The sequence below is a fragment of the Staurois parvus genome, unplaced genomic scaffold (assembly GCF_062004578.1).
Source record: "Staurois parvus isolate SC_StPar_1 unplaced genomic scaffold, SC_StPar_1.0 ptg000424l, whole genome shotgun sequence".
Classification (NCBI taxonomy): Eukaryota; Metazoa; Chordata; class Amphibia; order Anura; family Ranidae; genus Staurois; species Staurois parvus.
Window position 1 is genome coordinate 2,091,954 of NW_028318220.1, and position 23,738 is coordinate 2,115,691.

General features: G+C 40.5%; 1 protein-coding gene across 1 annotated transcript in view; it reads right to left on the reverse strand.

Moving 5' to 3' along the window:
• The window catches only part of SH3PXD2B (SH3 and PX domains 2B), a 153,683-nt gene that overhangs the window by 68,197 nt on the left and 61,748 nt on the right, over positions 1–23,738 (reverse strand). The window contains exon 5 of the mRNA XM_089687384.1: positions 13,722–13,813. Within this exon, the coding sequence (XP_089543510.1) occupies positions 13,722–13,813 (92 nt within the window). The remainder of the gene's footprint in view (positions 1–13,721; positions 13,814–23,738) is intronic.

Consider the following 23,738-nt stretch of genomic DNA (forward strand, 5'->3'; position numbering starts at 1 on the left):
TCCACACAACTGGATATTTTCTCTTTTTCTGACCATTCTCTGTAAACCCTAGATATGGTTGTGCGTGAAATTCCCAGCAGATCAGCAGTTTTTGAAATACTCAGAGCAGCCTGTCTGGCACCAACAACCATCTGATGCTCGGTTTGAATTCAGCAAGTCGTCTTCACAATGTCTAGATGCATAAATGCATGAAGTTGCTGCCATGTGAATGACTGATTTGCAGTTTGTGTTACCAAGCAACTGAACAGGTGTACCTAATAAAATGGCCTGATAGTGTAGTCTATTTACTAATGCTAGCAGCATAAGGATTAAAAATAGTCCATGTTGATTGAAAGAGTGAAGTTCTGCTTTAAAGTTCCGATATTAGGAAATTCACCATAAAACTTGACGTGCCGAAATTGCTTAGATCACAAATCATTCCACTTCTAATGGTTGTTTGAACATTTTACCACATGTACATGCTTCATGTATTCAGTTGTAGCCACAATTTGTTTCTTGATTACTTGTTTTATTGGAACAGGTTCACCTAGTTTAGTGATCACTGAGTGTATATTGCATTTTAATGAAGATGCTATTACTCAATATATGGCACATTTTGGGCCTTTAAGATCTGTCATGATTTTGCTACAGTTCTGTCCACTATGGGACAAAGTACATGTGGTACTTTGTTCCGTGATTCCAAATGCTTTCTAACCATAGTTATGAGGTCCGACCTGCACCCCTCCTTCTGAGACTGATCCGACAACAGCCTTGAAGACGATGACTGGTTCATAATTGCAGCTTGTCTCGGCTGTAAGAACTTTCCACATACAAGCAGCGACAAGAGGAATACAGAATCGGACACATCCCCCCTCCCTCTGCATTACTTTTGCTGCTGCAAAAAACATGGGACAAATTACTACATGCACCTTGTATCAAAGTACTACGCATATCTTGTCCCAAAGGAGACAGAACTAAAACAAAAATTATAAAGATTGATCTTCTTAAAAGACAATATTAAAGGTGACATACCTAGACACTGTTCTGAAAAGTGCTTTCCCAGCAGGATTCTGCTAGGAGAATCATGTGTACTCACAAGTGTTTAATGTTATATCCAAAGTCCAGATCTGCACAACACAAAAGGCATGTGTTGACCAGATTTTATTCATGTCAGAACTGCTTCTCACTTTCTCTAAGCTTACATCAGAGCCCATTAACAATCCTGCCTGTTCACATATTTTAATACAGTAATTAAAATTTCACTTTAAAACAAAAGGTTTAGTTCCACTTTAAAAAGTGTTAGCTGCAGTTTTGCTTTAATTTGTTAGTCAAGTTCATATAAACCCATTAGTGCATCTAACACTATCTTCTCCCCAGATTGACAATGTTACTGTCCAAAGATGTCTCTGTTGCTCCTCCAGTGTGGAGTGGAGACACACAAACCAATTAACCAGGTGAAAATAAAGGGAAAAAAGAAAAAGAAAATTAATGCAGCCACCACATTTAGGGATTTGGAAGCAGCAATACAGAATTTTTTTTTGTTTGTTTTTGGTTTCTGTATCTTTCTATTAAAAAAAATATATTAATATTAAAAAGATAATCATATATAGGGCAAGGGGAACTGTAGTTATTTTAATGTTTCTTTATATAAAAATGTCATGCAACAAAAAAAAAAGAAAGAAAAAGAAAAAAAATGCTTCTATTTATAGTTTGTAATAATATATGCACATGTGAGTAGCAATAAATGCTCAATAAAGATGCAGGCTCTACTTACTTCTTATTAGAGCTAAACAGTAACTAAACTTTCTTGATCCTCATATCATTGCAAGTTTCCCAGACTAGGCCTAAACGAAAACATCAGATTCTCTTGAAGTCTGTATTCTGATAGCCAGAGGCCAAGGGATCTAGTGTGCCTAGGCTTCAGGTCACAAAAAAACTCAGTAGCATCCTTTTTTTGAATCCAAGACAAGCAAGTTGCATTATTCCCCATAAAGTAATAATACGATTTGGTAGTGCTCACATGTTGATTTATGTGAATTGAAAATGTAAATATAGGTCCACTTTAATTAGGTACTTTAACTTTAAAAAATGTGATCTGCTAACACTAATGTACGCTACCAAGTTTATTTTGTGTAAAATTTTTATCCGGTTTAAGACATTTAAGCAAACCATATATGATGTAATTTTCTTTCCTGCAACCACACATTTCAGAAAATAAATTCGCTTGATTCTCCCATCAACACTGCTTGTGTCACTCCAGCAGTGTTATTGTATTCTGCCAGCTGAATACAGCGATTAGTGCTGGGTGTTATAGCCGCTGGCAGTAATTGCATGCAAAAAATCCAACATGTTGGTAGTACTGAAGTCAATCTGTGGTCCCTGCTTAACCAAATGAGATTTTATCCATCTATGCCTGGCTTTACTTTAAAGTGCAACTGCACCTAAAAGGGAAGTTCCACTTTTCATCCTCTTCTCCCACTTTGGAAGGGTTTTTTCTGGCAGCAGGTACTTATTTCTGACAGGTACACGCTACCACTTTCGCTCTTCTCGCCTAGGAAACCTCCTTGGACAGACCCAGGAGGCTATGAGACCTGAATTCACTGAGTCTTAATGTGCAATGGGGAGCCAGCTGCAAAATAGCAGCAAGTCACAACTAGCTTTGCACAAGGAAGATTGGTCCAGGCACTTAAAGCCTGGTAAAGAACTGGCCTGGGTGATGACAATGCTGCACGCCATGATTTTCACTCCAGTATTTGTAGCTGTTGACTTTATTTTTTTAAAAAAGATTGTAGCTTCTCTTTAAAGCAACTCTGTCTCTAGAATAAATGTGTAAATAAGGGCTGCCTGTAAAAGGAGAGAAATACTTACCGATATTGCTTACCAACTTAGCTCTGTAGAGAACAAAAGCATGTTGGATGCCTGGTACCCAGCTGAACAGTGTGGTTCAGTCTGTTGGTCCTTAATTCTATACTGTGCCTTGTTGTGATGTAAGGACCAGCAGACTGAACCACAGAATGAAGAAGGGGACCAATCATCAGACACTCTTTAAAAAAAATAAATAAATAAAAGACAGGTAAGCATTAAAGCTAAACTCTAGGCAGATATAAAAGACACATGTGCTCATAATAAAGTGACTGCAATATATAAAAAAAAATCAACATAAAATATCATACTAATAAGTTCAAGAATGTTTGAACCAAAAAGTCCCAAAGGAAAAGTCCAACGTTGATGAGAGCTATCTTCTCTATTTGTACCAGAGAAAGAACAGAATGTGTGTTCCAAAAGCCTCAAGAACTCTTTGGTAATATGGCCACTATGCAAACCACCAGTGAGAAAAGCAATGCTTGTTTGGGTATGTCATGAATCCTTCAGCCAACTTCAAGGATCTTTGCAAGTGATTCCACCTCCAAATATACCTCAGATCACTGTGCGATGAGACTCCACACAAAAACAAAACCACGAAAAGAGGGGAGCACTCTCAACATAGTGCAAATCAGGTAAAATGGATTTAATGAAGGTAAATGCACTCACATGAATAGATATTATTTAGACACTTCATATCACATAAATGGTACACTATTATCAGTGTTTTTCATCCAGAGTTTCTTGAGCTTCTAAAAAAAATGCTAGTGTGCATGGAGCCTTACAAAGGAAATGCTTGTTTTAAGCAGGACTGCATTCTTTCATCACATTCCTCAGTTAAACAGCCATTAAAGTGGTAGTAAACTCCTTCTATATACTTTTACCTACAGGTAAGCTTATAATAAAGCTTACCAGTAGGTAAAATGAATATCTCCTAAACCTGCACAGTTTAGGAGATATTCACTTCTTTTGACAGCCAGAGAATGCGAACTGAAGGAAAGGCATACTTAAGTGACATCACTGCTCAGCCAGTCAGACGGCCGGAGCTCGCAAACCCAGAAAGAAGACCAGGTGAAGATGAAAGCCTCTGCAGTGGTGACAGTGCGCTGCTGGAGAGCTTTGTTTTAAAGCAAGTCCTTCATAATCCACTACTATGCGATGCATACTAGCACATGATGATGTTACCTTGCAGGGGATTTTCTTATTTTATTTTTTAGATGCAGTTTACTACCGCTTTAAAAGGAAAGACATTAAAATCTGTACATATTTACAATAATCAAAAAAACACGAACAGTACAAGTTTAGTTAAAAAAATACAATTGCTCAAAGAAAATGACCTTTAATGAAAACTGTATTACCAAAATGTGGATTGTAAATTAGGATGGTTTTATTTTGAGAGCTGCCCACAGAAGATATACCAAGAACTGTCCATTCAGCAACTAGAAGACATTTTTAGGACACAGACAAGCACACACACACACAGACAAGCACACACACACACACACACACACACACACACACACACACACACACACACACACACACACACACACACACACACACACACACACACACACACACACACACACACACACACACACACACACTACTGTAAACTGTGCGGGTCTCTTTTGTAATGAATATTTGCCCAGTTAAATAGACCGCTTCTACCTCACTGCCTCCGCAATGCTATATTTCCCATTCTCATCAGACTAAGTGTCGGCTGTCACCCACAGGTTGACAGTACACATTAATTTTAGCTTTGTTTTGCCCTCTTGCGTTATTTGCAATGGATGTTTTTGTTCTTTTGTTAGATGTCACAAGAGGAAAGATGAAAACATGGGTTGTGCAATAAGCGTGCTTGAATTCCAACTGTCAGAAGTAATTTGGCGTTTCTTAGAATGTTTTTAAAGAAATGGAACATCAAGACTGCTTTCTACAATTCTAATTTTAAGTGAGTGTTGCAATAAAGCATTTCTTTCATTGCTTTCTAACCCAATATCATGAGAGACCTTCTAGGTATAGTATTCATAAATATATGCACTAAATGATTAATAGCAACCAGCCCCATCTTAGGCTGCCTATTAAAAAGACATAGTATTTGTCATTAAAAGTTCTCCCTCATTATAAGAAAGAAATTTTAAAAGGCGCCTGCTTTTAACCGACATATCTAGTGCTCTTGACCAGTAATACAAAGCTTTTAATCCAAACAACAATGTGCAGCAGAAAAAAAACATCACTCTTCTATCCCACTAAAAATGGCTTTTTTTTGCTACATAATAACACAACCAAAAAAAATAAAAGCACAAAACGAAAAAAATCTTAGCTAATTTTTAAGAGGACAGTTATTACGTACAGTATATATTCACTTTGTTGAACTAGTAATGAATGCTAAACACTGGTGTTAAAACACAAACTAAAAAATAATTATTAACCAAATACTGCCAAACCTTTCTTTAAACATTAAGCTGGCCATACACTGGACAAAAGTTGAAGGAGCCAGTCCACACATTCTTGGCCAAGCAGCACTTGCATCCAACGAGGTATTCCGCAGTGACCAGAGCAGGTACACACGGCTGAACAAAAAATTTAAAGCATATAAAGGCCAGCTTAAGGTAGGTCATACATGATTAATTCCCTTTTGTTCAACAAGTGGGTTACATATATTTGATTGCCACAGTCCACACACAATGTAGATGGGGGAATCCTTCCTGCAGAGCTATTCTATTTTGACAATGGAGAGGCTTCCCCACCATCAGAATACACTCATCAGCACCACTAGTTATCGCTGGCAGCACAGATCGAGCAAATCATTTTCCACAAGGCTGCTTGTACAGAAGACTGACTTCTGTACAATCAGCCTGCCCATAGATGGGTCGAAGTTTGGCTGATTCAGGAAGAATTTATCTCCTGTGGTATAACTGTGTGTAACATATAAACAATTCTTTTTTCTGCTACTAGCTCTAACTCTACTGCATTATAAAGTCCAAACATCTTCAACACTGTAGACAATTTGAGCATTAGTGCATTAGAAGACACCAAAAAGAACGCATCAAAAATAAAACAAAAAATTCTACGGTTAGAAATGCACACTCAAAACAATTTATATATACTTGTGAGCTACTATGGTGAATTTGTGAATGTGTTAATCAATTAAGTACAATTAAATAAACTCACATAAGGTTCGCTGGCACTCACACCAACTCATTAAATAGTGTTTGTGACTAAAAAAAAAATTAAAAAAATTGTGCCGTGCTCCCGTGTTAGACGTGCTATATATGCACCTAATATCAGCTGCGTTAATAATGTAAATATAGTATATAAGAATTTATATAACTTTATATATAATTAGTGACTAAACATATATAAACATTAAATTATAATAACAGTGTTCATGACCAATGTGAAATCAAATTATAAACTTATTCTCAATAAACCGCATAACCAAAGTCAATATATACAGTCATGGCCGAAATTGTTGGCACCCTTGATATTTCTCCAGGAAATCATGTATTTCTCACGAAACGTATTGCATTAACACATGTTTTGCTATACACATGTTTATTCCCTTTGTGTGTATTGGGACAAAACAAAAAAAGGGAGGAAAGAAAGCAAATTCGACATAATGTCACACAAACCTCCAAAAATGGGCTGGACAAAAGTATTGGCACCCTTTCACAACTGCGGATAAATAAGAATGTTACAAGCATGTGATGCTCCTGTAAACTCACCTGGGGCAAGTAACAGGTGTGGGCAATATAGAAATCACACCTGAAAGCAGATAAAAAGGAGAGACGTTCACTTAACCTTTGCATTGTGTGTCTGTCTGTGCCACACTAAGCATGGACAACAGAAAGAGGAGACGAGAACTGTCTGAGGACCTGAGAACCAAAATTGTGGCAAAATATCAACAATCTCAAGGTTACAAGTCCATCTCCAGAGAACTAGATTTGCCTTTGTCCACAGTGCGCAACATTATCAAGAAGTTTGCAACCCATGGCACTGTAGCTAATCTCCCTGGTCGTGGACGGATGAGGAAAATTGATGAAAGATTGCAACGCAGAATAGTCCGGATGGTGGATAAGCAGCCCCAAACATGTTCCAAAGACATTCAAGCTGTCCTGCAGGCTCAGGGAGCATCAGTGTCAGCGCGAACTATCCGTCGACATTTAAATGAAATGAAACGCTATGGCAGGAGACCCAGGAGGACCCCACTGCTGACACAGAGACATAAAAAAGCAAGACTACAGTTTGCCAAAATGTACTTGAGTAAGCCAAAAGCCTTCTGGGAAAACGTCTTGTGGACAGATGAGACCAAGATAGAGCTTTTCGGTAAAGCACATCATTCTACTGTTTACCGAAAACGGAATGAGGCCTACAAAGAACAAAACACAGTACCTACGGTAAAATATGGTGGAGGTTCAATGATGTTTTGGGGTTGTTTTGCTGCCTCTGGCACTGGGTGCCTTGACTGTGTGCAAGGCATCATGAAATCTGAGGATTACCAAAGGATTTTGGGTCGCACTGTAGGGCCCAGTGTCAGAAAGCTGGGTTTGCGTCCAAGATCCTGGGTCTTCCAGCAGGACAATGACCCCAAACATACGTCAAAAAGCACTCAGAAATGGATGGCAAAGAAGCGCTGGAGAGTTCTGAAGTGGCCAGCAATGAGCCCAGATCTAAATCCCATTGAACACCTGTGGAGAGATCTTAAAATTGCTGTTGGGAAAAGGTGTCCTTCCAATAAGAGAGACCTGGAGCTGTTTGCAAAGGAAGAGTGGTCCAAAATTCCGGGTGAGAGGTGTCAGAAGCTTATTGATGGTTATAGGAAGCGACTGATTTCAGTTATGTTTTCCAAAGGGTGTGCAACCAAATATTAAGTTAAGGGTGCCAATACTTTTGTCCAGCCCATTTTTGGGGTTTTGTGTGACATTATGTCATATTTGCTTTTCTGCCTCTGTTTTATATTTGTTCCAATACATACAAAGGGAATAAACATGTGTATAGCAAAACATGTGTTAATGCAATACCTTTTTTGTGTGAAATACTTGATTTTCAGGAAAAATATCAAGGGTGCCAACAATTTCGGCCATGACTGTATATATGTAGAAAAAGGTCCTCTTTCAATTCAGAAACTCCAACTCCAGTATCTGGATGCAGTATGATCTATTTATGTGCTCACCTTATTTTTTGCCTAACTGATATTAGGCTAAAACAGCTTTTTGTCCTCAAAGGACAGATGTAAATCAATTCTCCTACGTATGATATTTCTCCAAATGCTGTGTGGATAGCTGTAGTTTTGGTAATATTCCACCTGGGGTCTGTCCACTAAGTTGATCCCTGTGTTGAGGTATGGATGGATGGATATCTCCCTTTTCCCCTCCAGGGGGTCTCCTCCTTCCTTTAATATCCTCTCTGTAGAGAGTGGAGACCAATGGCTGAGAACGTCAGGCTAAGCACCATTCACAGTTCTTAAGAGGTTGAATTGTCTGAACCACTAGACAGACGATTGGGGGTTTATTTACTAAACCTGGTTGACTCAGAATCTTGGGCACCTGTAACATGGTAGCCAATCAGCTTCTAACCTTAGCATGTTCAGTTAAGCTTCAGCAATAAAACCTGGAAGCTGATTGGTTTTTATGCAGAAGTGGACAAGATTCTGAGTCAACCAGGTTTAGTAAATAAACCCCTTGGTGTCAGTCACTAGTCAAGTTTGATGCAGGAGAAGAGTTTTGTAGTCGGGGGCACAAGCCAAGGTCGATGCAGAAGAAGAGTTTCATAGTCGGGGTCATAAGCCAAGGTCGATTCCAAGTAGTAATAGTGGTAGCTCAAAGCTGTGGGTAGAAATACTGAGAGGAGCACAATAATCTGGCCAGACCTTTTTCTACATATATATATATTGACTTTGGTTATGCGGTTTATTGAGAATAAGTTTATAATTTGATTTCACATTGGTCATGAACACTGTTATTATAATTTGATGTTTATATATATTTAGTCACTAATTATATATAAAGTTATATTTATTCTTATATACAATATTTACGTTATTAACGCAGCTATTAGGTGCATATATAGCACATGTCTAACACGGGAGTGCAGCACAACTGTTTTAAGTTTCTTTAGAAATGCATACTGCTTCAGTTTGAAATAACGACTATACTTCATGCGATATTGTTATTTGTGCTGGTGTGTGATGGATGATCATGGATTGCAAGGGTTTGGACTTTAATGACCACAATAAAAAGTACAAAGTACTTTTACATTAGCTTCTAAAGTATTCTGAGAACTTGAAAATGTAGGGGACTTAATTATGAGTGGGATAGAAGGATAGGCTCTGCTATGTTCCCCTCTGCACCTCACTATTGGTTGGTCCCATATGATATCAGACCTTATTGAGCACTGTTGAGGCATGGAAAGGAAGGTGCAAGTGCTCGATTTTCTGCCTTTGAAATCTTGTAGAAATGTAGCTTGGTGCATGGTGCATTAAGGTGTATTTTAAGTATCTTATCATAAATGTTTCCATTATCATTGTTCACTTAAAGCGGAGCTCCAGGCTCCCCTCAAAAAATTAAGTCAGCAGCTACAAATACTGTAGCTGCTGACATTTAATATAAGGACACTTACCTGTCCAGGGATTCAGCAATGTCCTCACCCGAGCCAATTCCTCAATCAGCTTCAGGTGCAGGTGTCGGCATCTTCGATAAGGGAAACCAGCAGTGAAGCCTTGCAGCTTCACATCCGGTTTCATACTGTGCAAAGCACGCTGTACTTTGTGCATGGTCATGCAGTCTTCTGGGACTTGTGAAGTGTACTAGAAGGCTGTGGGGGAAGGAGGGGAGCTGAACTTCTGGCTCAGATCGCCTCACCTCGCCACGCCACATCTGACCGGAAGTGGCAGTGAGTACCTGACACAACCAGGTACCCGCTCCCTTCCCCCAAAAAAGTGGTAAATGTAGTAGTAGAGGGGGGAGGATATAAACAACTGGAACTTCACCTTTTGGGTGAAGTTCTGCTTTAAGTAGCGCATTTCTCTTTGCATTCCCTCACCCATTCCTTACATTAACATACCACAAATTAGCAATGTCCCTTCCATCTAGATTAAGGTTATGCTCTCTCTCTCTACTCAGTTCTTTAATCCCAATATTCTAGAATATATTAATGAAGCTGCAAACCTGCACACAATGACACACTGACTTCAGTAAAGAAAGCGTTCAGAACGCCGTTATAAATAGACGCTAAGAGGAAGTTCCAGTGTGGTTAGACCATCTTTCTTCCTCTCTAATCAGATACTCTGAGTTAAACGTCTCTAACGTCCCTCTGTGTAGAAGAACAGATCTTCTAGGTTTAAACTTCAATGATTTTACTACTAGTATCAGAAATTTAAGGAACACGGTACTACTTTACAATACCAGTCATCCAAGATTAATCATCATAAAAATATCTTGAACAAAGATGCTAAACAGAATGTTTTGTTATAAATCAATCTGCACTACTCCTAAACATTGTGGGGAATTTATTAAAACTGGGGCAGACAGAATCTGGAGCAGCTGTGCATGGCAACCAATCAGCTTCTATCTTTTATGTTCAAAGCTAACATATAAATGCTGTTAATATACAGCTGCTCTAGATTCTGTCTGCTCCAGTTTTGATAAATTCTCTTCACTCACATTATATTTAAACAAAACACACATTTGATCTGAAATTCAGAATCTACTTGTAAAACATTTATGCTGCCTTGAAGAGTATTTTTTTTTTACTTTTGGATATAGCAGTGAATGGTGAAAAATCTGTTTATATTTTGTTGTTTAGGCCCTGTTGGGAAGGTTACCATTCACTTCATGTCCCAGAAACAGGAAGTGAGAGGAAATCTTTACATAGTGAGGGCAATTTCTCTCTCAGACATTTGTCACTGGAACACGAGTCCCCATTGGTCAATTAACCCTATATTCTTGCTCAAGTGACACCTGAAAAAAAACTGGTATTTTCTCTCACTTTCAGTCCCGGTCACAAAGGTCCCTAAAACATGTAGAGATGCTGTATCTGCCCAGTGGAGACACTTCTAACCCTTCCCTTCTGTGACTAAAGCTACAAAAAAAAAAAAACAAACAAGCTTATATGGACACTTAAAATATACAACTGAAAGAGTTTTGCTATATCCGTTTGATGATTGCAAAAAAATACTTGTTGATCGTGCTATTAGTTAGCACTGTTTCCAGGTCTCCCTGAGAACTATAGAACAAAATTCTTCTTTTTTATTATTATGGAGAAAATGAGGGGTGCTTTGTAGTCTTAAACCATTTCCTTTCCTAGGGCGACGATGCTCATCCTCCATAGATTCATCATGGAGCAATACCACATTAGGACAAGAAAACTGTTACAGGCAGGATCACCAGGTTAAAATAAAGAAAAACAACCATTTCTACCAAGTACTGATAGTACATCTAAGTACTGATGTGCACCAATATGTTACATTACATTTTTGTTATTGGATTTAAAGGATAAGTTCAACTTTGGAACATGTTACATGTTCCACCTGATTTTAGGATGGAACATGTAACATGTTCCCAAAGCCACAGCCATGCCTGCCGCCCCCCTCTCTCTGGCAGATAGTAAGGGGAGAAGTGTCCCTGTACATCTGTCAGATTTGAAAATTGAATGGCCATGCGGGGCTCTGCCAACAAGACCGCATCACTCATTCACAGTGTTTTGTCAAAGAGTGCCTACAAGTCCCAACAGCCTTAGCAGCTGTGGGCTTGTAGTTTTCTATGAACTACCACGGCGCTGTGGAGGGCTGTGGTAGTTCATTGAAGCTTCCTGTCAGTATATCTGCTAGCTCGTTCATCCCGTACAGCAAGCAGATATTATGACAGGTCTGCAGGAGACCTAGATGGCATCAGCGATCGCTGGTGCAATGCTTTACAGACGTCCTTTGGACAAAAATAATAAATTCAAATTTTTTTAACTTGCAAAAAATGTACATTGCTTATTTTTGTCCCAAAGGTGAACTTATCCTTTAAATCTGCTTTAAAAGCTAAATTAACATTTAAAACATATATCAGGTTACATACGTATTTAGAGTATAACAGGTAACAGGTTTGAGCATCCCCCTCTTCCTTTGACAGAGCCTACAGGGAATGCAGGCAGCAAGAGTGGCTAGGAGCAAGAACTCGGAAGCGAGAAGACCTCCACAGCCTCCCTGACCCCCGAAGAGGGGAGCAGTATCAGGCACAGCATCCCTAGCACCTCCCAAAGCCTGGATTCCTTCAACCTTCTCTCCCAGCTCCAACACACACACCCACGGGGACTGGGATGGGGAGGGGCATATGAGGAACTGCAGACAGGGCTAGTGGTCTCTCTCTCTCATCCCCCCTCTTTCTTTCACCCCCCTCTCTCATCCCCTCTCCCACGCTCTCTTATCCCCCCTCTCTTTGTCATCTCATGAGGAGCCCTTAATAATCTGTCGCAGCAGAGCAGCCAGCCAATAATTCCTACGTAAGGCTGCTCTGCTGTGACAGATTATTAAAGGCACCAATCCTCTCCATTCACAGCCTGAGCCCCTGTACCCCCCCCTCTTCCCCCTCCCCCCCCACTCTCTCTATCATATCACCCACCCTCTCTCTCTGTCTCTTATACCCCCCTCACTGTTTTTCATACCCCCCTCTCTCTCTGTCTCTCATACCCCCCTCTCTCTCAGTCTCTCATACCCCCCCTCTCTCATACTCACTCTCTCTCTCATACCCCCCACCTCTCTCTCTCTCATAACCCTCTCTCTCTGTCTGTGTCTCATACCCCCCTCTCTGTCTCTCATACCCCCCTCTTTATCATATCCCCCCTCTCTCTTATCATCCCCCCTCTCTCTTATCCCCCCCCCTCTGTCATCTCACAAGGAGCCCTTAATAATCCGTCACAGCAGAGCAGCCAGCCAATAAAGCCTATGTAAATTACATAGGGGTTAATGGCTGGCTGCTCTGCTGTGAGTTTATTAAGAGCACCAGTCCACTCCATAAACTGGCACCAATTCTTGGGGGGGTCCTTCAAACTTTTCTACCTTTAGGCTCCTTAGATGTAAATTCGGCCCTGGCTGCTGTTCACAGACAATGGGGTAGATTTACTAAAACTGGAGTACTCAAAATCTGGTGCAGCTGTGCATGGTAGCCAATCAGCTTCTAACTTCAGCTTGTTCAGTTAAGCTTTGAGAATATAACTTGGAACCGGGTTTCAGTGCAGAGCTGCACCAGATTTTGCACTCTATAGCTAATTCTACCCCAATGCGTGCATGCAGCATTTAGAACTGCTGGCAGGAATGGACTGAATCTTACCAACAGCCATTCAGCAGTACCTGTAGCTACACGAGGTCAGTGAGAGCTTGTTTTAAAGTTTTTTTATTGCTTGCTAAAGTAATGTAAATATTTGAAAGTCCTTAGCCTGGTCACAATTCTACTAAAATACAACATAACAGAAATAAGTTTCAAAGCACAATGAGAATCTCTTTCTTCCAATGGATTTGTGGGGAAAGGGCAAAAAAAGCATGTTTAGAGAATTATACCTGTCATGTGTCCCAGAAGACATCGGATCATTCACAAAGCGCAGCACATGCGCAGTGGGCACCCGGCTGTCACAGAAGCCAGCGCGGGAAGACTGTGCAGCGCTGGAGCGAGGAACAGGTAAGGCCCTGCAGGAGAGAACAGCTGAGCGGCCGACCTGGTATTCTGACATGGTGGCCGCAGAAATACCGGACCGGCCGCTTTATATTCGCTCCATAAGACGCACTGACATTTTCCCCCCTTTTTTGGGGGGAAAAAAGTGCGTATTATGGAGCGAAAAATACGGTATATATCAAAACCTATACCTAGTCACATGCTTTACTGGATGCTACTTACTCTTTGGGTGTGTTGAAATCTTCCAACCTAGCCTCAAAAAACTGCAGGACTTCATCACACTGGGAGATATAAACAGGCATCCTGATGAGAGCCTAAATAAAACATAGAACAGTGTTACTTTCTCAATACTACAACTAGCTGTAAACTGATCTGTAAACCAGCAGTCAAACATTAAAAAATCTAAGCACAGAACTGCAAAAATATAAAAGAAAATGAACAAACTTTTTTGTTAAAGAAAAATTCCAGGTAAAAAATATTAATGTGTTATTACACCCAAAAGCAAATAGTTATTATATTGTAGCGTACCAATTCTTAGCTTTGATGGCTGCATTCGTTTTAGGTTTTCTTAGTTTTATTTTCACCTGGTCATCTGGCCAGTATGTCTGTTTTTCAAAAGAGCAAGCTCTCCTACAAATGTATCAGTTAAGAGTGTTGAGACAAACCATTTACCACAGATAGAGGTACTTACAATGATCAACTTTTATTTATTCATTTAAAAAAAAAAAAACTTTATCCCAACAGAAAAAAAATGTTTGCTGTAACTGCTTCTTTAACTGCAGTGTGAGCTGTAGTTCAGTTTCAATGTATTAGTGTATCTAACTACTAGTACATCTAACACTCCCATCCTCTCAGGAACTGTGTTACTGGCCAGAACACAAGGTGAAAACATAGGGGGAAGCCTAAAAAAAGAAAACTAATGCAGCCACCACATGGAATGATTAGTAAGCTGCAAAAGTTTACATTTATGGTTTTGGGTTTAATACTGCTTTAACCAATCTGTGCACTGCTAAGCCAACAGTCACAGAATTCCCACATGTTCATTGGGAAGATCTGCTTTCTATTGCAGTGCAGCCATCTTTCTGCTTCATGTATTAACATTTAAACACACAATTTTAGACTTGGGTTGTTTTTAAAAACATATACATTTGTACGTGCATACAGTATGAGAAACAGCAAGGGTCCTACAGCAGCTGTATTAGGAAATTCATATCCTGCATTATAAACCAGATACATAAAACGAAAAAAGGCAGCGGGGTAGACTAGATCACGACTGCTATGTTTGGATGAAAAACTAAAACCCAAAACAGGTGGGCTGTGCTCACTGTCAGAATATCAGCTTTTACACATTTCCAACTGTGGTGACCGTAGTATACCTTTACATTTTTTTATTTTTTTTTAATTCTAGCATTGGAGACATAAGCTAATGCTTGAAATAAAACATTAGTCACTATCAGTTTGCAAAATGGTGATTTGCAAAAATTACAGCTTTTTATTGCACAACACTGAGCCTTGAAGAAGTCTGTCTGGTTATAATGGCAGAAGACCACAACAAATTGCTGGACTGCCATCCTAAAAGGAAAAGTCTACAAAGGGCAATACCAAAATGGAATGATCCAAGAATACAGAAACACTGTCTGCTCTGCCAAAAGTAACTTCTGTTGGAATATACAAATGACCACATATTGGTCATATCCAGTATTGGATAAATCTTTTCAGGATGAGGAGGATTGGGAGAATTGCAGGTGCAAGGGTATCCCTGACAAATCTACAGAACCGAATTATGCCCCTGAGAGAGTCAGCACTCTCTAAAATCCCCAAGCAACATATACAACACCTAGTTGATATGTGTACGTAATGAACTGGTCACTGAGTGTAACAGGTTTCCAAAAACCTCAGTGGAGCTATATTTGATAAAATGAAAAGGATAGTAGCTGTAATAGCCCATCACTAAGGGACACCGTAGAGAGATAGGAGTCAATGGATCAAGCCACCAAGCACAGAGGGGAACCAGAACTGTCTCCACTGGCTATCCCCTGCTCCTGGGTCCAAAGCTTCTACTCCTTCCCAACATCATCACCAACAGGTCCAAGAGACATGACAATATGACAATCAAACAAGCATGAGCCATCAGAGGTATTAATAAATGTGTGATTTAATGACTATGAACATCAAAAAAGGTGTGAGAGAGTATGACTGCCCTGCTATAAATTTTGTATTTGCTTAATTTTTGTGGCAGCTGAAATGTAACAGGTTTCTTATTTTTAGACACCAACTTCATTTGTAGAATACTAGTTATAGAGTCAGGCATGTACTAAAGACAGTCATGGGCTATGGTGGTCTCAAGTATTGTACAGTCATGGTGGCCTCTGTAATAGCAAAGAACGTAATTTCAAAAGAGCAAAGTGCCAAAGCCCTCTTAAGGAAAGGTATTCATATCTTGCACATAAGTATTTAATTACAGAATGTTTGCTTTGTTTGTGATAATCACACATGTGCAAAACGGTCACTATTTACAAACAACATGTATCTATATTGTCTCATTTAGGTCCTGTATTAATCAAGCAATACACCAGCAGATAAGAAGATGATAAAATATATAGTAAGCGCTCCTCAACAATTTAAAGCGGCTGAACATTAAAGGAAAAAACACATAAAAAGTCCCAAAATTCATATATAGAGAGAATGCAGCGCTCTTAAAGAAAATTATCAATAGACACAGTCCTGTGAAAACAGTGCTCCGTGATTCCCAGTGCAAATGGTAGAAATTCAAACTAACCAGAAAGCGTATAGGTAATACGCATGTGTATATATATATCCTGAAGACTCCCCTCTCCTCTCAGGTCTGGTCAGAAAAATGGCTGGGAAAGATGGTAATCCTACGCCCTCATGTGGTGAAAAGGTGGTCCAGCAGGTCAGAGAAGTATCAATCTGGATAAGCCTCTACAGGAACTGACACAGGGATCACTAGGGCTGCAAGGATTAAAGGGGCTCCTCACAGGAGACATAGGGAAGCACTCATAGTGTAGTAGGTAATGATTTTATTCCAAAAAACACAGGTGCATAATGAAATATCACAAAGCCGAGTATGAATGAACACACTGACCCTTTAAGAAATAAAGATGGCCGCCGGGCCTCCTCGTGGCACCGGCGGCTTAGTGTCAACGGCGTCCTGGGCTCCACTGACGCGTTTCGTGCGCACGCACTTCTTCAGAGGTGGAACATAGGTCCTATGTTCCATCTCTGAAGAAGTGTGTGCGCACGAAACGCGTCAGTGGAGCCCAGGACGCCGTTGACACTAAGCCGCCGGTGCCACGAGGAGGCCCAGCGGCCATCTTTATTTCTTAAAGGGTCAGTGTGTTCATTCATACTCGGCTTTGTGATATTTCATTAAGCACCTGTGTTTTTTGGAATAAAATCATTACCTACTACACTATGAGTGCTTCCCTATGTCTCCTGTGAGGAGCCCCTTTAATCCTTGCAGCCCTAGTGATCCCTGTGTCAGTTCCTGTGGAGGCTTATCCAGATTGATACTTCTCTGACCTGCTGGACCACCTTTTCACCACATGAGGGCGTAGGATTACCATCTTTCCCAGCCATTTTTCTGACCAGACCTGAGAGGAGAGGGGAGTCTTCAGGATATATATATACACATGCGTATTACCTATACGCTTTCTGGTTAGTTTGAATTTCTACCATTTGCACTGGGAATCACGGAGCACTGTTTTCACCGGACTGTGTCTATTGATAATTTTCTTTAAGAGCGCTGCATTCTCTCTATATAATACACCAGCAGAGCCTTCCAAGAAATGAAACTTTTTTCACATGATTACCTTCAAAATTGGGTTTCTAAGAAATATGCAAGCAGTCTTTCCAGCAACATAAACCAACAAAGTTTACATATTTTGCTTTTGTAGACCAGAGAAAAGCCCTGCTGATAAAATCGACTAGATTATAAGGCCAGATTCAGTCATGCTGTGTTTTGATTAATATGCTTTGCAGTAAAACATCCCCATTTATTTTGTTTATACAGTACCATACCTGTAGTATTCTTTAACTATCCGCTGTGGCGTGTCAAAATGCATGTGTGATGCAGTATGCTGGATAAGTGTATTGGGCTGCCATTCAAAATTAACAGCACTTGCAACACAGGCATGGTATTTTATGTTGAGGTTAGTACAACAAATAGGCCTAAATATGACCTAACATTCTTGTACTGGATGATTTTTACCCTTGTTTCATGCCAACTGTATGTTTCTATATAGGGCTTACAGCCTAAACTTGTCATTCATTTCATGAGACTACAGAAAAAATAAAGATACACACACACACACACACACACACACACACACACACATATATATACATACACACACACACACACATATTTACATGCACACTATATTGCCAAAAGCATTGGGACGTCTGCCTTAACACACACATGAACTTTAATGGCTTCCCAGTCTTAGTCTGTAGGGTTCAATACTGCGTTGGACCACCCTTTCCAGCTATAACAGCTTCAACTCTTCTGGGAAGGCTGTCCACAAGGTTTAGGAGTGTGTCTATGGGAATGTTTGACCATTCTTCCAGAAGCGCATTTGTTAGGTTGGGCACTGATGTCGGACCAAAAGGTCTGCTTCCCAGTCTCCACTCTAATTCAACCCAAAAGTGTTTTATCAGGTTGAGGTCAGGAATCTGTGCAGGCCAGTCAAGTCAAGGCCAAGCCCAACCCCTGAAAAACCACCCCACACCATAATCCCCCCTCCACTAAACTTTACACTTGGCACAATGCAGTCATGCAAATACCATTCTCCTGGCAACCACCAAACTCAGACATGTCCATCGGATTGCCAGACAGAGAATCTTGAATCATCATTCCAGAGAACATGTCTCCACTGCTCTAGAGTCCAGTTGCGGCGTGGCTTACACCACTGCATCCAACGCTTTGCATTGCACTTGGTGATGTGAGGCGTGGATGCAGCTGCTTGGCCATGGAAACCCATTCCATGAAGCTCCCTACGCACTGTTGTTGTGTTAATTTGAAGGCCACGGCCACTGTCTACGGACAGTTGGATTTTTCTGCACACTATGCGCTTCAGCATCTCCTGACCACGCTCTGTCACTTTACGTGGCCTACCATTTAGTGGCCAAGTTGCTGTTCTTCCCAGTTGTTTTTACTTTGTTATATTACCACTACAGTTGACCATGGAATATTTAGTAGCAAGGAAATTTCATGGATGGACTTGCACAGGTGGCAACCTATCACGGTACTGTGCTTGAATTCACTGAGCTTCTGAGAGTGACCCATTCTTTCAAAAATGTTTGTAGAAGCAGTCTGCATGCCTAGGTGCTTGAGTTTATACACCTGTGGCCATGGAGGTGATTGGAACACATTAATCCAATGATTTAGAGGGGTGCCCCAATACTTTTGGCAATATAGTGTGTTTATTAGGTACACCTTGCTAGTGCCAAGAAAATATCCCCCGCACCATTACACCACCACCAGCCTGAACTGTTGATACAACGCAGGATGGATCCATGCTTTCATGTTGTTTATGTCTAATTCTGATCCTGCCATCTAAATGTCACAGCAACCAGTCTGGTAATTCTCCTCTGACCACATGGCATTTTTGCTCACACAACTGCCGCTGACTGGATATTTTCTCTTTCGGAGTATTCTCTGTAACCCTACAAATGGTTGTGCGCGAAAATCCCAGTAGAGTAGTTTTTGAAATACTCAGACCAGCCCAATACTTTTGGCAATAGTGTGTGTGTGTGTGTGTGTTCCATAACATGGATTCCCACACAGGGGTATCCACTATCAAAACAAATTAAACAAATATTCAGCCTCCTGGCTCTCTCAGGTATACATACACTCCTGCTCTCTGGCTCCCACCTCTCCTAGGTGGAGCCCTCCTGACTCCTGGGCAATGACCTCCTGTCTGCCAGGGTGGAGTCCAGAAACATGGTTAGGCCTCTACAAAAATGCCTGCACCTGTGCAATCAGTGTGCTGGGGGTTCTGTAAACATGGACCAAGGATTGGAGATTTCATCCCTCCCAAATCACTTAGAAATCTCCAGGCCCCAGGTCCCAAAACAGGCTTTAACCATTAGCCGCCCGGCCAATGGCCGTTTGGCGGCTTGAAAAGCGCTGCAGCTTTCCGGGTGCACGCCATTTGGCGTGCTCCCGCACATGCGCGGTTTGCGCGGTTGCAGAGCGACGCAGCAGTGCGATCTGTCACCGCCCGTGCACCTCGGACACGGCCGATGACAGATCCGAGTACCGGCTCCCGTTGCCAGTACCATGTGACCTGCTGTGACCAATCACAGCAGGTCACATGACAGTTGTATACAATGGATGGCTTCATTCATGATGCCATCCATTGTATACTAGTGCCTAGCTGTGAATGGTCACAGCTAATCACATGCACATGTCATGTGATTAGCTGTGACCAAATCACAGCTAAGCACAAAAAAAAAAAAAAAAAGAAAAAGCTGAATGAATCGATTTCATTCAGGTAAATGCTTGCTTATAGCAAAGTAATTCTTTGCTATAAGCAAATTGTGTAAAAAAAAAAAAAATACTGATCACTTCCCCAAAGTAGTACAGTGTTACTATGGTAACATTGTACTATTTTGGTCATAGTAAAATATGAAAAAAAATCTTTAAAAAAATAAAAAAAAGTAATAAAAAATTAAATATAATAAAAAAATAAAAAAAAATAAAAAAATATATATATTTTTTTTTCATACTGTCACCAGTCAGTGTCGCTGTTCACCGCCATGCCAGTTATATCATGACGCTGTACTGCACTGGTGAAAAAAAAAATATTGAAAAGAATTTTTTTAAATTTTTCATTTTCCGAAAAATGATGACAAAAAAATACAACTTCAAAAACCCCTCCATGCCTCTTATGAAGTACGTCGGACTGTCTACTTTGCAAAAAGGGGTCATTTGGGGGATATCTGTACTGTTCTTACATTCTTGGACCTCAAGATATTAGATTGGCTGTCAGTACTTCAGGATTGATCAATATTCAGATCTATACCATAGTTTGTGAACTCTATAACTTTCCTACAAACTAAAAAATACATCCTAATTTGGGTTATTTTCACCAAAGACATGTAGCAGAATACATCTCGGCCTAAATTTATGAAGAACAATTATTTATTTGTAAACTTTTATAACAGAAACAAAGAAAAATGTGTTTTTTTTTCAAAATTTTTGGTCTTTTTTTGTTAATTTAGCAAAAAATAAAAACCCCAGCGGTGATTAAATACCACCAAAAGAAAGCTCTAGTTGTGTGAAGAAAATGATAAAATTTTAGTTTGGGTACAATGTTGTATGACCGTGCAATTGTCATTCAAAATGTGAGAGCGCTGAAACCTGAAAACTGGCCTGGGCAGGAAGGTGTAAAATTGCACGGTATTGAAACGGTTAAGAACCAACAAGGAAACTGACAAACCAGTTTCCTCTGCATTAAACAACCCGCCTGGAGCCCCTCAACCTCTATGGTTGAGAATCCTGGGTTATAAGCTTGATTTAGACCATGGCAGGATACCGCACTGCCACAATACACACACGCACACTGCAAAAGAATTAAAAGAACACTTTGAAAACACATCAGATCTCAATGGGAAAAAATATCCTGCTGAATATCTATACTGATATGGACTGGGTATGCCCTATCGTTTCATGGAAATGAAAATTATCAACCCACAGAGGACTGAATTCTTAGACACCCTGAAAATAAAAGTGAAAAAATTATGCAGCAGACTAGTCCATTTTGCTGAAATGTCATTCATTCAACTAAAAATGGTACTCAGTAGTTTCTTGTATGCATGCCTGGAAACGTTGGTGCATGCTCCCAATGAGACGACAGATGGTGTCCTGGGGTATTTCCTCCCAGATCTGGACCAAGGCATCACTGCACTCCTGGACAGTCTAAAGGTGCAGCCTGGCATCGTCGGATGGACCGAAACATGATATCCCGGAGGTGTTCTATTGGATTTAGGTCAGGCAAACTTGGGGGTCATTCAATGGTATCAATTCCTTCATCCTCCAGAAAATGCCTGCATATGCTCACCACATGAGGCTGGGCATTGTCATGCACCAGGAAGAACCCAGGGCCCACTGCACCAGCATAGGGTTTAGCAATGGGTCCAAGGATTTCATCCTGATACCAAATGGCAGTCAGGGTGTCATTGTCTAGCCTGTACAAGTCTGTGCCTCCCTCCATGGATATGCCTCTCCGAACCATAACTGACCCACCACCAAAGCAGTCATGCTGAACGATGTTACAGGCAGCATAACATTCTCCACGGTTTCTCCAGACCCTTTCACGTCTCTCACATGTGCTCAGGGTGAACCTGTTCTCATCTGTGAAAAGCACAGGAAGCCAGTGGCGGACACGTCAATTCTGGTGTTCATTGACAAATCGAGCTCTCTGGTGCTGGGCAGTGAGCACAGGGCCCACTAGAGGATGTCAGGTCCTAAGGCCACCCTCACGAAGTCGGTTTCTGATTGTTCGGTCAGAGCGATTCACACCAGTGGCCTGCTCGAGGGCATTTTGTAGGGCTCTGGCAGTGCTCATCCTGCAGGAGCAGATACCGGTCCTGCTGATGAGTTAAAGATCTTCTACAGCCCTGTCCAGCTCTCCTAGAGTAACTGCCTGTCTCCTGGAATCGCCTCCATGCCCCTGAGACTGTGCTGGGAGACACAGCAGACCTTTTGTCAATAATATGTATTGATCTGCCATCCTGGAGGAGTTGGACTGCCTGTGTAACCTCTGTAGGGTCCAGGTATTGCCTCATGTTACCAGTAGTGACACTGACTCTAGCCAAATGCAAAACTAGAGAAAAACAGTCAGAAAAGATGAGTAGGGAAAAAAATGTTAGTGGCCTCCATCTGTAAAAATATTCCTGTTTTAGGGATGGTCTCATTGTTGCCCATCTAGTGAACCTGTTGTTAATTTCAATAGCACCAAAGCAACTGAAACTTATAAACAACCCCCTCTGCTACTTAACTGACAAGATCAATATACCAGATGTTTAATTGACTTGATACTATACTATAATTAAAAAGCGTTCCTTTAATTTCTTGAGGTGTGTGAGCATGTGTGTGTGTGTGTTTTCATTCAAAAATGTACATAGACAGCATATCATTATTTGTAGGTGGTTAGGATTCAAACCACAAAGAAAATAAGACAGTTTTATTTAACAGCCTAATTCCTTTATTGTTTTTCAACAAGTTTCAACATCCAAGAGATTTAAACTCTGGCCTAAGGCACTGCAAAGACAGAAAAAACATCTTTATACTAAACTGGCAAGGCTGCAAGTGATATCTGTAAAGAGTGTTTCACACAATTACAAATCTTATTTTAGACCCTAGAGAATAAAAGTGGTAGTTCCAATTTTTTATGTCACATGATATTACTGCAAAATGTCAGTAAAAATACAAGAAAGTTAAATTTAGGGCACAAAAAATGCAATAAATTACCCTATTTAAAATAAATAAATAAATAAATATATATATATATATATATATATATATATATATATATATACATACATATACAGTCAGGTCCATAAATATTGGGACATCGACACAATTCTAACATTTTTGGCTCTATACACCACCACAATGGATTTGAAATGAAACGAACAAGATGTGCTTTAACTGCAGACTGTCAGCTTTAATTTGAGGGTATTTACATCCAAATCAGGTGAACGGTGTAGGAATTACAACAGTTTGCATAGGTGCCTCCCACTTATAAAGGGACCAAAAGTAATGGGACAATTGGCTTCTCAGCTGCTCCATGGCCAGGTGTGTGTTATTCCCTCATTATCCCAATTACAATGAGCAGATAAAAGGTCCAGAGTTCATTTCAAGTGTGCTATTTGCATTTGGAATCTGTTGCTGTCAACTCTCAAGATGAGATCCAAAGAGCTGTCACTATCAGTGAAGCAAGCCATCATTAGGCTGAAAAAACAAAACAAACCCATCAGAGAGAGAGCAAAAACATTAGGCGTGGCCAAAACAACTGTTTGGAACATTCTTAAAAAGAAGGAACGCACCGGTGAGCTCAGCAACACCAAAAGACCCGGAAGACCACGGAAAACAACGGTGGTGGATGACCGAAGAATTCTTTCCCTGGTGAAGAAAACACCCTTTACAACAGTTGGCCAGATCAAGAACACTCTCCAGGAGGTAGGTGTATGTGTGTCAAAGTCAATAAT